The sequence below is a fragment of the Haplochromis burtoni genome, unplaced genomic scaffold, assembly GCF_018398535.1.
Source record: "Haplochromis burtoni strain Fernald_Lab_line unplaced genomic scaffold, NCSU_Asbu1 Contig_248, whole genome shotgun sequence".
In the NCBI taxonomy this organism is placed as follows: domain Eukaryota; kingdom Metazoa; phylum Chordata; class Actinopteri; order Cichliformes; family Cichlidae; genus Haplochromis; species Haplochromis burtoni.
Window position 1 is genome coordinate 379,034 of NW_024582609.1, and position 14,878 is coordinate 393,911.

At 39.4% G+C, this 14,878-nt stretch overlaps 2 protein-coding genes across 2 annotated transcripts in view; one reads left to right on the plus strand and one right to left on the minus strand.

The window, feature by feature from the left end:
* cftr (CF transmembrane conductance regulator) overlaps window positions 1-6,964 on the plus strand; it is a 42,693-nt gene extending 35,729 nt beyond the window's left edge. Inside the window, exons 23-27 of the mRNA XM_042227187.1 lie at window positions 558-713; window positions 972-1,061; window positions 1,449-1,621; window positions 2,915-3,020; window positions 3,414-6,964. Coding sequence (XP_042083121.1) covers window positions 558-713; window positions 972-1,061; window positions 1,449-1,621; window positions 2,915-3,020; window positions 3,414-3,629 — 741 coding nt within the window. The 3' untranslated portion in view covers window positions 3,630-6,964. The remainder of the gene's footprint in view (window positions 1-557; window positions 714-971; window positions 1,062-1,448; window positions 1,622-2,914; window positions 3,021-3,413) is intronic.
* A 2,029-nt stretch (window positions 6,965-8,993) lies between these two features.
* cttnbp2 (cortactin binding protein 2) overlaps window positions 8,994-14,878 on the minus strand; it is an 86,355-nt gene continuing 80,470 nt past the window's right edge. The window contains exons 20-23 of the mRNA XM_014338757.2: window positions 14,191-14,242; window positions 13,874-13,973; window positions 11,340-11,453; window positions 8,994-10,714 (exon numbers count right to left, since the gene is read on the minus strand). Of these exons, the coding sequence (XP_014194243.1) occupies window positions 10,361-10,714; window positions 11,340-11,453; window positions 13,874-13,973; window positions 14,191-14,242 (620 nt within the window). The 3' untranslated portion in view covers window positions 8,994-10,360. The remainder of the gene's footprint in view (window positions 10,715-11,339; window positions 11,454-13,873; window positions 13,974-14,190; window positions 14,243-14,878) is intronic.

The window sequence follows — 14,878 nt, forward strand, 5'->3', positions numbered from 1 at the left end:
TAATTGTTGCTGCACAAGGAAGAAAGAAGAGAGGACTTTTAGACCATCTAGACCACAAACTCTTCCCCTCCAAAGATTTAAAAACCCTCCATCAAAAGAAACATCAGCCCTTTTGTGTAGCTCATAGATGGAGCGAGCTATTTCAGTGTTTCAAATTATTATTAACTATTTCAAATTAAAATTTCAATTAAATGGAGTAATGGAGAGAAGGATAACAAAAATTCAAGTAACAACGATAGATCCCTTTTTGTAAGGTGCGAACAGCTTTTAGTGGTGCTTCTGAAGAAACTGATGTTAGTACGACGCCAGCTAAACTAAAGAGAAACGGTAAATGCTTATATGTCTTATTGCAGGGCACAAGTAAACTGACACAGTAGCCCATGCAAATGAAAAAGTGCTGTCATCTATATTACAATAAAAAGGATGAGCATTCAGACACAAGGTCAATGAACCCGTTCAACATGAGGGCATGTTGACCGAGTTCATTAATTGTATTACATAACAGAAAAAGCTGGATATATGAGCATTTAACATGAAAATGTTATGACTGTGTGCAGGTTGGTCTGCTGGGTCGAACAGGTTCAGGGAAGAGCACCCTGCTGTCTGCTCTGCTGCGTCTCACCTCCACAGAAGGAGACATTTCTATCGATGGTGTTTCCTGGAACTCTGTCTCATTGCAAACATGGAGGAAGGCCTTCGGTGTGGTGCCACAGGTATATCTATGAGTGATTAACTTCTGATAGTTAATGCAGTTTCAGACAGTTACCCCAGCATCTACTGCTTATCTGGGTCTAAAAACGGTCTAAGCCAGTGGTTCCCAAACTGTTTTTTGCTAGGCCCCCCCTTTGTTTTACAAGAAAAATGACTTAATGTTTTGAAACTTAAGTCATTATTCTTGGATGTTACAAGATATCTTTTTAATCCAGTCTGTTGAGAGTTAACTGTTTAAGTCTCTGGTCTTTCTTGAACAGAAAGTCTTTATCCTGACTGGAACTTTCCGGATGAACCTGGACCCACATGGAAATTACAGCGACACAGAACTGTGGAAGGTGGCTGAGGAGGTGAGGAGGAGGCGGTGTTTTCTTTGTTTCGTAATTTAGTTATGATTGGTAAAGCAGCCTTGTTTTGATTCAATTGGAGATAATAAAGCTCATGTTTTGGAGTTAGACACAATCATACATGCCCTCTTTGAGTTTTCCCCTCATGCTAGGAATAAATATGAGAAATAAGCCATAGAAGATTAAATATTTTGCCACATAGGATGGAATTATTGTACTGTCTGCATAGGATAGTGATGTTGGTAAAATTACTGCCATGCAGTTTTACCACCATTTCAACATTGATGTCATGAAGTTTACACTAATATTTTAAAATGATAAAAATGAGGTAAAGATAATGTGGAACTTCAGACTTTCAGTAAAAGTAAACTCTGTCTTGTGTGCCCTCAGGTGGGTCTGAAGTCTGTGATTGAGCAGTTCCCAGACAAGCTAGACTTTCAGCTGGAGTATGGAGGCAGCGTGCTGTGCAATGGACACAAACAGCTGGTTTGTCTTGCCCGTTCCATCCTCAGTAGAGCCCGTATCCTGCTGCTGGATGAGCCATCTGCCTACCTTGACCCTATGTGAGTATTAAACACTGTCTACTCAATCATCAACATATATAAATCACATTTGATTTAAAAATATCACTAGACCAGTATATGGGGCTTACATGTGCTGTTAAATGGTCACTACAGCGGTACTTTTATAATACCTTTCTACTCAATTGAGCACTCAATGTGCTTTCTACTGCAAGTCTCATTCATCCCGTCACACAGCACTTATATGTATGTGCAGGGTTTCCTAACTGCTGCAAACACAAAGCGATTAAGTTAACAGTTAACCTTCTGATTGGTAGATGACCTGAGCGATAACCGTCCACAATGATTTAAACAATGAGATCAGTCTCTATGCAAGTAATCCCTTGGATCTAAAAGCTCTTGCTTCAGTCTGCTCTATATGCCAAATTTTGGGCATTTTTTCTACTTTTAGATCTGTATGATTTGAATCATAAGGTATATCTTTAACATGACCCACCCAGTCTGCTATTCAGACTTTTTATTTGTTAGGGGCCACCAATCAGAAGAAAGTTGGCTTAAAGGAGAAGGAGGTGAAGGAGGCTTGTTTCAGTCAGTCGATGAACTGAGTAGCTACACAAAGACCCAGAAGAACTGTGACTGATTCAAGGCTACTTCAGTAGAATCCAAGGAAAAAATAGCATTACAAGCTCACGGCTGGATTTTCTTTATTCCGCTTAAACAAATAGTTCCATTGAGACTCAGTGTCTGATTTACAAGAGAGACCTGTTTCAGACAAACATATCAAAATCACAACAATAAAAAAAAAATGAAATAGCTAAAGTTAGCTCAAAGGTATTGCCCAAAGGTATGACCCCATGTGACAAAGGAGCGGCGACAAGTAGCTTTCATTAGAAGTGAATAAAAAATGTTTTGTCTATGAAGTTCCTTTGCTAACACATGCTTAAACACAGCTGCCTCCTGAAAGAGTTTGTATATTGTTTGTGGCGTTCTCCCTGTTAAAGCCAAGCAGTAAGGTGAAGTCACATTGCAACGGCAGTCATGCAAATCCAGCATGTGTGGTGTTCCTGTCACTGCATATGGTGACAATCCAGATTGCTTACAGTAATTTAAGCCTAATGTATGTGTGTGTGTAACCATATGTGCAGGATGGTGGAGTAGGGGGGGGGGGGGGGGGGGTAGTAAATGAAGCTTATAATAAACCGTCTAGCTTAATGCTCTGCAGAATTTGCCTGAGGTTAAACTAATGCAATAGCAGTGAAGGAAAAGCCTTTGATAACAGTAATGTGTGTGTGTGTGTGTGTGTGTGTGTGTGTGTGTGTGTGTGTGTGTGAACAGAACACTGAAGGTCCTGAGGAAGACACTGAAGCAGGCGTTTTCAGGCTGCACCGTCATCATGTCAGAACACAGGGTGGATCCACTGACGGACTGTCAGTCATTCCTGGTAATTTCTGGTCTAAGTTTATTTCTGAATTGCTCTCATACGTTTGTCGAAGTTTATGAAACTCGAGTAGAGCACTGTAAGATCATCTATCAACACTCCCTCATGCTGTGGGTCTTGAAAGTGCTGGGTCGTTTGCAATGCTAACAAATCGTGTTGCCTTAATGGGAAGATCAAAACTTCCTTACAGGGGACAAGAATTATTATCTGCAGAATAATAACCCTGCACATAAACTACTTTTTCCATACGTGAGTTTTCAAAATAAAACAAATATATATAAATGCGGCAATTTGTTTTTACATTTCTGGTGAGTTGGCATATTTTACAGAAAAAAAGAACATTTTGATGAACAACAAAATGAAGCTGCCTCTCCTTCCTCTCTCCCTCCTGTTCAGATGATTGAAGGCAGCTCCATGAAAACATACGACTCCATTCAGAAGCTCATGAATGAGAAGAGTCACCTCAAACAGGCCATGAGCACAGCCGATCGGCTCCGCCTCTTCCCAACGCTTCACCGCCTTAACTCCAACAAGAGGCCGACGCCACAGACCGCCAAGATCTCCTCACTGCCAGAGGAAGCAGAAGATGAAGTCCATGACACGAGACTCTAACTGGCCAGCTGCAAACACACATGCGCATACACACCTGCAGGGACAAACAAACAGCTGTTTGAAGACCAATGATTTGGGGTTAATTTCTGAAGCAAGATTGACGAGGCCATAATGACAGAATCTGAATCAGTTTGGACAACTCAGGCATATTATTTTACCCACTCTTAGGAGAATAGTGAAATGTGTCTTACAGAAATTGAAGCCACATTTTTCATAGCCAAACATAGCTGCTGAGATCCACTTCACTGTCACAAAGTAAAACCAGGATTATGAAGCTTTGCACACATTAAAAAAAAAAAAAGCTATGTCCTAATTTACTTAAACAGTCCAGCTACCTACTATTTTATTAACCTTTTATCAAAGGTGTGACTGGAGCCGATCCCAACATAGGGCAAAAGGCAGGATAAGCAATAATAAGTAAGTAAAGTTTATTACAGAGAGCTTTTCACAAAGAAGCAGTCACAAAGTGCTGTATCACAAAGCAGAGTAAAACCTGCCACTCTGGACAAGTTATTACTCCATCACAAGGCTAACACAGAGACAGTGAACCACACGCTCACATCTAAAACCAGTAAAGCCATGAGCTAACCTAACACGAATGTCTTTGGACTGTGGGAAAGAACTGGAAGATGCTGAGGAACCCAAAGAACATGCTCAACACAAAAAGAGAAGCCAGCAAGGAGGTGAGGTGATGTGTTAACCACTGTACCACTGTGTCGCTCCCACCTCAGAATAGGCATGTAAAGTTGCCTGAACATGACTGAGTGTGCACAGTGCAAAATATGAAGGATGAGAGTACAGATGCAAAATTGCAGGTGTCTCAAACATTAGAATAACACAAATGCAAGTTTAGGAGTATTATTTTTTTGTTTGTTTTTTTTTTAAAGAAAATGTGTGCAATGGTGAATTCTGCCACTAAATTAAAGGAAAATCAGTGTGTGTGTGTGTGTGTGTGTGTGTACGTGCGTGCGTGTGTGAATGAAAGGCTTCACAAGCACACTGCATGGAAGATAAAGAAGAGTATGGAAAGGGACCAGCTAAATAGAGGAAGAATCGTATGACTTACAAAGAGCTGACATGTAAACAAAGCACATCATAGCATGCACCAGAGTCCGGGTTCAGTCTGACTAAGTGGACACTGTTATTTAGCTCATTAAAGAGCTCCGGCAGGTTTCAGTGATGAACAAACAGTACATGAGCTCATTGAGTTCAGACGGTTCTCACAGATGTGCTCTTCTGCACTTGCTTTGAAAAAAGGGAAAGAAATCCATACTTGTCTTTTTGCATGATTTGTTGTTTAAACAGGATTTTTATTGGTTTCAGTTGCAGTCTTTTGTTTGTTTGTTTTTGAAAAGCATTTTGGCTAACAGCCAGCTCATTTTCACTGGAGCACCTCAGACTGAACGTCTAATAACAGCCACTGTAGAAGCCTGACTTTTTAGATGCATTTTGAATGAGTGTGGAGCATGTAACTGAGCATTGTGAGCAAACAGGAAAACAATAAGGCCACATACTTTGTTCTCTATTCTTGGCATATGGAACCGTTAAAAAATAAGAACAATCACAAGAACAGATGTTCTTCAGTTTTACCAAAATGTATCAGTATCAAGCAGGAGTCTTCATGCACACCCTACACAGTCCCCAAAGGCAGCCATTCAAATCCCACTATTTATATTTTTACTTGTATAGCAGGCATCCCGATAGCCAAGCAGTTAGCAAGAGTGAGACAATACACTCCACACCAGACTGGAATAATTTGAACAAGTCAAATTGAACGTAACTGTTGATATTAGCAAATGTTATTCAATAGTTTCGAAGAATCAAATTATAACCATACTATAATTCATTATAAGTTCCTCATTTATGCGAAGCTGCTGTTAGAACTGCTCTGAGATTTAGCAGCACTCACACAGGCACTCCAAAGGCATACTGATGTATCCTCGACCAGCATGTTGGTGCTGGGCTGAAGCCTCCAGGCCACCTCATAGCCTCCCCAAGAAAGACAAAGCATCCTATCACACTGTAAAACCTGCCTAGGAACGGCTCAAGACGCACAAGTCTGGAAAAATGTCAAGGTGTCTGGTGCAAAGGATTGATTTTAATGACGTGCTCGTTGGCTTTTACTTTTTATTTATTTTGGCTGTATGTGCCAAATTAGGAGATCAAGAGCAATAACAGCAGCTCATTAAATGAGACTTCTGCAGTGGCTTCGTGTGTCTTTTTGGATTTTTCTTTTAAATAAAGCAAATAGTCCCAAATTCCTTCTGTCTATAGTCAGTCAGTCTGACCCTTAAGTAACTTAACTGATGTCCACAAAACAGTGACGCTGTTGGCTGACGCTAATAGTTTGTGATGACTCTGATACCCTTATTTTTCTATGCGTATGCACTTTAGAGACACCCTGAGGTACTCACCAGCTTTCACAGCACGGAAACAGTCACACAATTAAAAAAATCTGCACTTTCATGTCAAATCCTCAATGAAAAGTAGAATAATGACATTTGAAAACAATTATCTTTAATTTCTCAGCCGCTATTGTTTTATGATTTATGGAGAGAAGCTGGTAATTTGTCCAAAGTAAAAAAAAAATAAATAAATAAAAAGAAATGTGAGAGAAACTTTTTAAGAGCTACTGCTGTACAATTGCAAAGCATGTTGGTTTTCTTTGTTTATCAATTCTCACGATTTCTCAGTTCTTCGCTCTAGACTTTTCTAACATTCATTGTATTTTGAATTATAATTTTGTAAAGCACCGCTGCAGTAAATGAAGGTACCTTGAAGAAATGCCTCAATATGTTAACTGACATTTTTTTTAACATTGTAAATTAAGAACACAACTGTTTCTTACTCATAGGAAATGGGCAGAGATGTCCAGAAATGTATAAATGTATTTGTCAATCAACTATATTTCCAGTAAAACTAAAGATTTTGAGAATTCAGATGTGGTCGTGTTCTTTTTCTCAGATGTTTGTATGGAAAACATTTTCATTTTTGGATCTTATAGTGACTGACATATTCATTACATCCTTTAAAAAAAAACACCAAATGTAAAGCTGTATATATATCCAATCATTACACCCATATAATTTAAAGGAAACGAGCTATGGGTCATTTTCAATGCTTAGACCTTACTATGGTGGCTCTGTGTAATTCACAGTTCAGTGGACCTTGCCTCCTTCTCCCGTTCACATTCTTTTAATTGGTGCATATCCTTAACTCATTATTTTAATAGTATTATTTGACATGTAGCTATGTTAAATATGAACATAGCCCTTCCTCTAACCCAGTTCTTAGTTATTGTTACATCCCTGACATTTTAATCTGATTAGTCAAATATTATCATGAATCAATTGTATTGGAATTCCACGTGAAAGACCAACACAAAGTGGTGCACACGTGAGAAGTGGAACGAAAATCATACATGATTCCAAACATTTTTTACAAATGAATAACTGAAAAGTGGGGTGTGCGTAATTATTCAGCCCCCTTTGGTCTGAGTGCAGTCACTTTGTAGAACCACCTTTTGCTGCAATTACAGCTGCCAGTCTTTCAGGGTCTGTCTCTACCAGCTTTGCACAGAGACTGAAATCTTTGCCCATTCTTCTTTGCAAACAGCTCCAGCTCAGTCAGATTAGATGGACAGCGTTTGTGAACAGCAGTTTTCAGATCTTGCCACAGATTCTCGATTGGATTTAGATCTGGACTTTGACTGGGCCATTCTAACACATGGATATGTTTTGTTTTAAACCATTCCCTCGTTGCCCTGGCTTTATGTTTAGGGTCGTTGTCCTGCTGGAAGGTGAACCTCCGCCCCAGTCTCAAGTCTTTTGCAGACTCCAAGAGGTTTTCTTCCAAGATTGCTCTGTATTTGGCTCCATCCATCTTCCCATCAACTCTGACCAGCTTCCCTGTCCCTGCTGAAGAGAAGCACCCCCAGAGCATGATGCTGCCACCACCATATTTGACAGTGGGGATGGTGTGTTCAGAGTGATGTGCAGTGTTAGTTTTCCACACATAGCGTTTTGCATTTTGGTCTCATCTGACCAGAGCACCTTCTTCCACATGTTTGCTGTGTCCCCACATGGCTTGTGGCAAACTGCAAACGGGACTTCTTATGGTTTTCTGTTAACAATGGCTTTCTTCTTGCCACTCTTCCATAAAGGCCAACTTTGTGCAGTGCACGACTAATAGTTGTCCTATGGACAGATTCCCCCACCTGAGCTGTAGATCTCTGCAGCTCGTCCAGAGTCACCATGGGCCTCTTGGCTGCATTTCTGATCAGCGCTCTCCTTGTTCGGCCTGTGAGTTTAGGTGGACGGCCTTGTCTTGGTAGGTTTACAGTTGTGCCATACTCCTTCCATTTCTAATTTCTCAATAACTTTATCCCTGACCTGTCTGGTGTGTTCTTTGGACTTCATGGTGTTGTTGCTCCCAATATTCTCTTAGACAACCTCTGAGGCCGTCACAGAGCAGCTGTATTTGTACTGACATTAGATTACACACAGGTGCACTCTATTTAGTCATTAGCACTCATCAGGCAATGTCTATGGGCAACTGACTGCACTCAGACCAAAGGGGGCTGAATAATTACGCACACCCCACTTTGCAGTTATTTATTTGTAAAAAATGTTTGGAATCATGTATGATTTTCGTTCCACTTCTCACGTGTGCACCACTTTGTGTTGGTCTTTCACGTGGAATTCCAATACAATTGATTCATATTTGTGAAAAAGTTCAAGGGGGCCGAATACTTTTGCAAGCCGCTGTATATTATTATTATTATTATTATTATTGTTGCCCCTTGGCTGGGCGGCCTTGGCTACCCACTGCCTCTGGTTCTCTAGTGCTCCTGCCCCTTTGGTTGTGGAAGCTCCGTCCGAGGCCTCTCTCTTCCCTCTGCTCGTGTGGACGCCAGGTTGTCATAGAGATTACTGAGTTTACAGTGCTCCTCATGGCACAACAAAGCCTTCAGACCATGATTCTGATAAACTGTATACTTTCTTTTTTTACAACGGCAATAAAGAACTTTCAGTCTTGAGACATGGCTGAAAATTTCGCATTATATTGCTGATTTATTGACTAAAGCTGAAGTGTCCTGGTATTAACAATGGACCATATAAAAGATGGATACAGCTCCTGTTTTCCAACTTCTGAATGAGTCATCTTTGTTTTGAAACTATGTGAAGCTAATGTTTTCTGGATAACCCAGATTTACAAACATACACAGAAGATTTTAAAACTATAAACCATACAGAAGTCTCACTAAATGTGACTCCGTGAATATAGTATAATATATAGTAGTAGTAGTTTTCAAACATCTACTAGTACTCATCATCTTGTAAATAGCCCAACAACTATAAGGACAGTGTAATAAATAAACATAAATAAGTAAATAATTAATAGTCAGGAGAGGTGTTAAAATATTAAATATTCAGAATAATATAAATTTTTTTTAAAAACACTTGATACTTGATACAATTCACCATATTTTATGACATGGTTGGTCAACTCTTAAGTCTTTTGACTCAGTGTGCCAGTTTTAAAAAATGCAGATAAAAAACAAACAAAACAATAACAAGAAAAAGCAAAAACAAATAAAAAACGAGAAAGGCTGACGGGGGTTTTGACAGTGCTGTGTTTAATTTTTGTGCTTGACAAAAAAGACAATTCTTTAAACTTCAAACAGCTATCGTACAGATCAAAATCATATGTTGCCTAAAATCTCTCCTGTACATATGTATAGATATATTTATATATATGTACATAAACGCTTCCGATAAAACATGTCCTTAAAAATAAAAACACACACAGTAATAATGGGAAGCGTGAATAAAAAGTGAATTACAGAGTTGGGGATCAGCTGAACACGAGTCAGGGTAACTGATGAGCTTTGAAAATATTTATTATGGCTTACAATTGACAGAGGACATCCTGTATTTCTACAGTTCTATTACTTATTGCCACAACCACCTTCACTATGAAACAAGTGAAGGGCTCAGAACCAAAACTCAATTTACAAACACTATATACAAGTAGCCTGTTTTTCTCAGCTGTTTTGCTTTAAGATTTATATCACTGTACAAGCATCCACATACCACATACACCGATCTATAGAGCATTTAGACTTACTAATTCTTATGTACAAATATTTGGTAAAACCCTGATTAATTTCAACAGTATTTTAACCAACCTTGCAACTATTTAAAGATAAAACACGTGAATATTTCAAAAATACTTAATACCCAAAAGAAAGCAAAAAAAAAAAATCAAAAACAAAAGAAAGAGAAAAAACCTGCTTTTTCCTTCTTTGATCCAAAAACACTCAGTGGCTTCAGAAGTACAGCATTTCACTTTAAGTACACAAGAATACTGTGCCAGGGCTGTTTTGAGGCAGGTTAAATACTATAGGTGAGTCAGTTCTTAACCCGTCTCTGAATACTGTCACGTACTTGCTGCAGGTTGATGCACTGGAATTAAGGCAACAGTAAAACAACCTGCTGCATTACCTTGTGTTGTTTCCCACACACGAGAAGCCACTTTTCTTTAACCCCAAGCAATCACATAATTCAAATACTGTAATAGAATGAAACTATGGTCCCCAAGTACACAACTGTATTACAGTGTAACAAGTACTAGTAACAAGTACAAATACTAAGAGTCAAAGGTTGTCAGGTACTTAGTCTTTACATCATGACAGGAAGAATCGTGGGGAGGAGGAGGGAGGAAAATGTCTATTTGTTTTCATGCAGGTCTCTGTGGAGAATCCAGATCTCCTCATGTGATTGGTTGTTGTTGTCAATGTTGCTGTAGTAGTTGTTGTTGCTGCTGCTGCTGGATGGAGCCTGCTTTGTTCTGCTGTTGGTGCTGCTGTTTGTAGTTCTGCTGCGGCTGTGGGGCGTCTGGATTCGGCTGGGGCTGTTGCTGCCATTATTGTTATTGCTGCTGCTTGGGGTGGCCGCAGAGACGCGGGTGTGCTGCCCTCGGCTGCTGGCGATGGGGAGCTGTGATTTGACACGTGGGCCCGATCGTCGATCGCTGCTCTGGACAGACGCCTGGTTGGAGCTGCGGCTGGACTGACTGACGGTCTGCGGGATCAAAGATTGAGCCCGCTTTAACGTTTTCATGTCAGTGGACAAAACTGGTGGGGGCAATAATGCATGAAATTACAGAGGAGATGTGAAACGTAATCAAGTTACTGCTTCTTACTACTTCTAGTTATAAGTAACCTGTTTGTGGTGTAGTAGACGCAAAAGGATTAGCAGCAAGAGTAAGCCAAAAGCTCAGGATTCAGACTGCTCTGCACAGCTACATTCAGACATTGCTTTCTACTCTTCCTCTGTTTTCCATCAAAAAGAGTGGTTTGCACCTGCTGCAACACCGTTTAGAATCAGTGGAGGGCCAAAAGTTATAGTGATGGTTTAAAAGGAGAGGAGCTAAATGTTTCAGTGAGCGGATCAGCTCAAGGGCTCCACCAAGGCCCACTATAAGATAAATAAAGGATTAATTACAACTGTTAATTGTGCAATGTTGCTTTAGTTGAGTGAAAGAACAAAACTAGAGAGTTGGAAATTAACTGGAACAGGTCTCGTTAAATATCAAACCACCACTAGCGTTTGACTCACAGGCTAATGTATTCATTGCTTTCTGATGCTATTTACAACAACTATTATTTATCACAGTGTTAAGCTGCTAATCGCCTTTGCCTCTTACTCTTTCCATCTGTGGTCGTTGCTGGACTGCGGTTTCTTGCTCAGCCTTTCGTGGGAGCACTGCTTCTCTGGGCAAGCTGGAGAACAGGACCATGTCATCTTTGGTGTGAGAGATCTGTGAGAGATAGAGAAGAGTATTTCAAGCAGCAGCTCATACCTGGAGGAGTGTAAGTTTTGACTTTTCCCCCCTTCTTTTCTACACAGCCATTTTCATAGGCTCAAAAGTCGCTGGACACCTGCTGACCAGCAGTTTTATGGTCAGGTGAGGCCAAATTACATATGACGCAGACAAATATCTTGAGTTTCAAGAGTGATTCCAAGTGTTGAGCTTGCATTTGGTATGGTTTCATGAGAATTCTAAATATGATGTCCAGAAAGATGGAGGTTATCATTATGCTGCAAAACCACAATAAACTTATCAGAAAGCTAGCAAAAGAAATGATGGGAAGAAGAGAAAAGTATGGAGAAGAAAACAAAACAAAACAACAGCTCATAATCCAAAGAATACCACAGTATCTGTCCAGCATGAGGGGGAAATTTGTATGCTTGCCAGTGGAATTGGACCACTAATGTGTAATGATGTGAGTGCTCACAGAAGTAGCAGGAGGATTTCTTTAGTGTTCAGGGCAATTACTCTCTGCTAACATTCAGCCAAATGCTGCAATACTGATCAGAGAGTGCTTCACTGTGGAAATGGATAATGACCCAAATCATACAGCAAAAGCAACCCAAAAGTTTTATAAGCTGCAAAAATATGATCTTCTTCAATGGCTGATCTCAAACCAACAGAACATGCGTTGCATTGTTACTGCAGACACAAGTGAAAGCACAGAGATCAGAAACAAGCAACAACTGAAGGCAGCGACAGGAAAGGCCTGGCAGAGTGTTTCTAGGCAGGAAACACAGTATCTGATGTCCATGAGTTCCACACTTCAAGCAGTAACTCACTGAAAAAACATGTTCACCCCAAAATTCAAAACAATCCTTATATTTAAAATGATTTTAGTTTATCCAGATCATTTTTAGCATTAAACACCAGTCTGGTCACTCAGCAGCGATCTATATGTCAGTGCAGTGAACTTTAGGTTCTTACTGAAATGGTGGGAAGTACATTTCAAGTTTTTAAAACCTTCCTGGGTCAAAAGTCAGTAGTTGACAACATTTCACATGCAGTATTTATATAAAATTATTAGTGCTGTCGAAATGAACGTGTTAACGCACATTAATCCGCCATCACGGTCAACGCGATCAAAAATTTTAACGCAATTAATGTCAAAAATTGCAGAATGACTCAAAATCCCTGAAATGTTTTCTGTCAACGCATTTCAGGCAGTTTGTCCAAGTAGAGTTACCTTCGCAAATGGGCAGCTGATCTGGTAGTGACGGGCAGCTGAACCAATCAACTCAATATGGAAGATGATAAACGCACATTGGCCCTCTCGATGGGAAATTTGAGTATTAAAAAAATAACAAGACGGAACAGTCGACCGACAGAAAGTATTATGCACATTGTTCAAGAAGGAATTTTCTTTTCACCGAAGCACCTCCAGCTTAAAATATCACATTGACGCGAAGCATACGTTAGTCGGGTATGCTGCTAGGACTTTGGCTAACGGGTCACCCAGCTTGCGACAAACCACTCATGGAGCATCGGGGACTCAGTAAGTCTACCTCGCAAATATTGACCGACACAACTGCCAAGTGGATTGCAACAAACTGCAGACCTATTAATATCGTTGAGAACAGGCGCTTTACATAGCTTTGGTTCCACGTTTCAAGGACTTGAAGTGCCTCACGAAGAGTGAGAGTGGATAAATGTTTACACAGTTCTTTTTGTTAACACGAATGTTCAAGATGTTCAATAAACATGTTAAGTCCGTATATTTTCCCTTTTTCTCGAGTCTGTTTGCTCATGCAAAATGAAATGTGATCAATATAGAATAAAAAGGAATGATATTTAATCGTGATTAATCAAAATTAATCCGCAGTAACCCTGTGATGAATCTGATTTAAAATTGTAATTGTTTGAGAGCACTAATACATATATTATATATTAGTGCATACTTACCTGTTAGTATGTAGGGTTTTTAAAAAGTTGTATTTCACAGAAGAGAATCTGTGCTACAAGATTGAAGAAAACTATTCAAATTCTCTTTGAATTTACGCATCCAATCGTTGTGTTTATTCTGTATTTACTTCATTATATTGCATAAATGTCAGTTACAAGCTTAAATATATAGTTGAAAACAATGTAATTGCAACCAGGTTATTGATCAAGAAATTGCGATTAATTACAGAAAATTGTGCGATTAATTTGTTAGATTTTTTTAAATCTATTGACAGCACTAAATTATATGTCAACGGTCTCCCCACTATTTCAGTTTGCCCTGGTCATAAATTACTGTTAACGGCACATTTCCACTGGATTGATAATATAACTGACTTCCCAGCATTGAAACGTCTCTTTTAAGTTAGAGTCGGAGTAAATCCATTGTGTCAGTGAGTGAGTGGAGAAAGGCTTGTGAGTGTGAGTACCTTAGTGATGTCTGGCTCAGATTTGCTGGAGCACATCGTCTGCAGTTCTCTGATCAAATCGGTCTCATCATCAGAGAAAACAGACAGACCTTCGGGCTGTCTAAAAAAGTATAACAATTTAAAAAATTAATAATAGTAACAATAATTTTTACAAAATATATATGCAAAGGCACCTAACGTACTGTAACAACTACTTAATTAAGCTATTTAATAAAAATATGTTTGCAGGTTCTGTCTGTCCACATATTAATATAAGTAACTGATGCTAATGCTATTACCACTGCTGCACATTTATATTAATGAGACACAGAACCAACCTCTGGACTTTGCCATTGGAGATTAAGCTGACATCAGAGCTCGAGAGAGAACCTGAAATCATAGGTTAATGTACAGCTTTATTCATACGGCATGAAAAACGGCAGTTCACTTAAATGGCAACAGGAACAGAGCCAAAAGCCTGGGTTTTATTAAAAAGGCTTATCTATAGAAACACGGAAGGTGAGCTGATGAGTACACAAACTGTGCACGTGGACACAAACAGACCTACCAATAGTTTTAATTAGAAACAACTTGCTTTCAAATATAAAAGATGGGGATTTGTGGTTTCTTCAGAGTAAAAAGGAGAAAAGAAGAGGCAGGCAGCAAATGTTAGGGCTGGTAAACAGTGCCACCTTGTGGAGATTGAAGACATGTGTCCTTAATCCGGGCTTTCAAATGTCTAAATCTAACACTTTACGCATTGTATTTTAACAAGCTCTTTATATGTGACTGAAAAAATGCTTTATCTGAAGTATCTGAGGACTTTCATTGCTCTGTTACATCCAGAACGTCACAGTGTGATGATTTTACATTTAAAACACAAAATAATTAAAGCTGTCTGAATGTAAAGAAATAACCACTATGACACAATGTCGAAAACATCTATGTGTTGTGGTGAAGAGATATCGTCTGCACTTGGGTTGGGCCGCACATTCATGTAATACCAGTTTGTACCATAAGATGGTA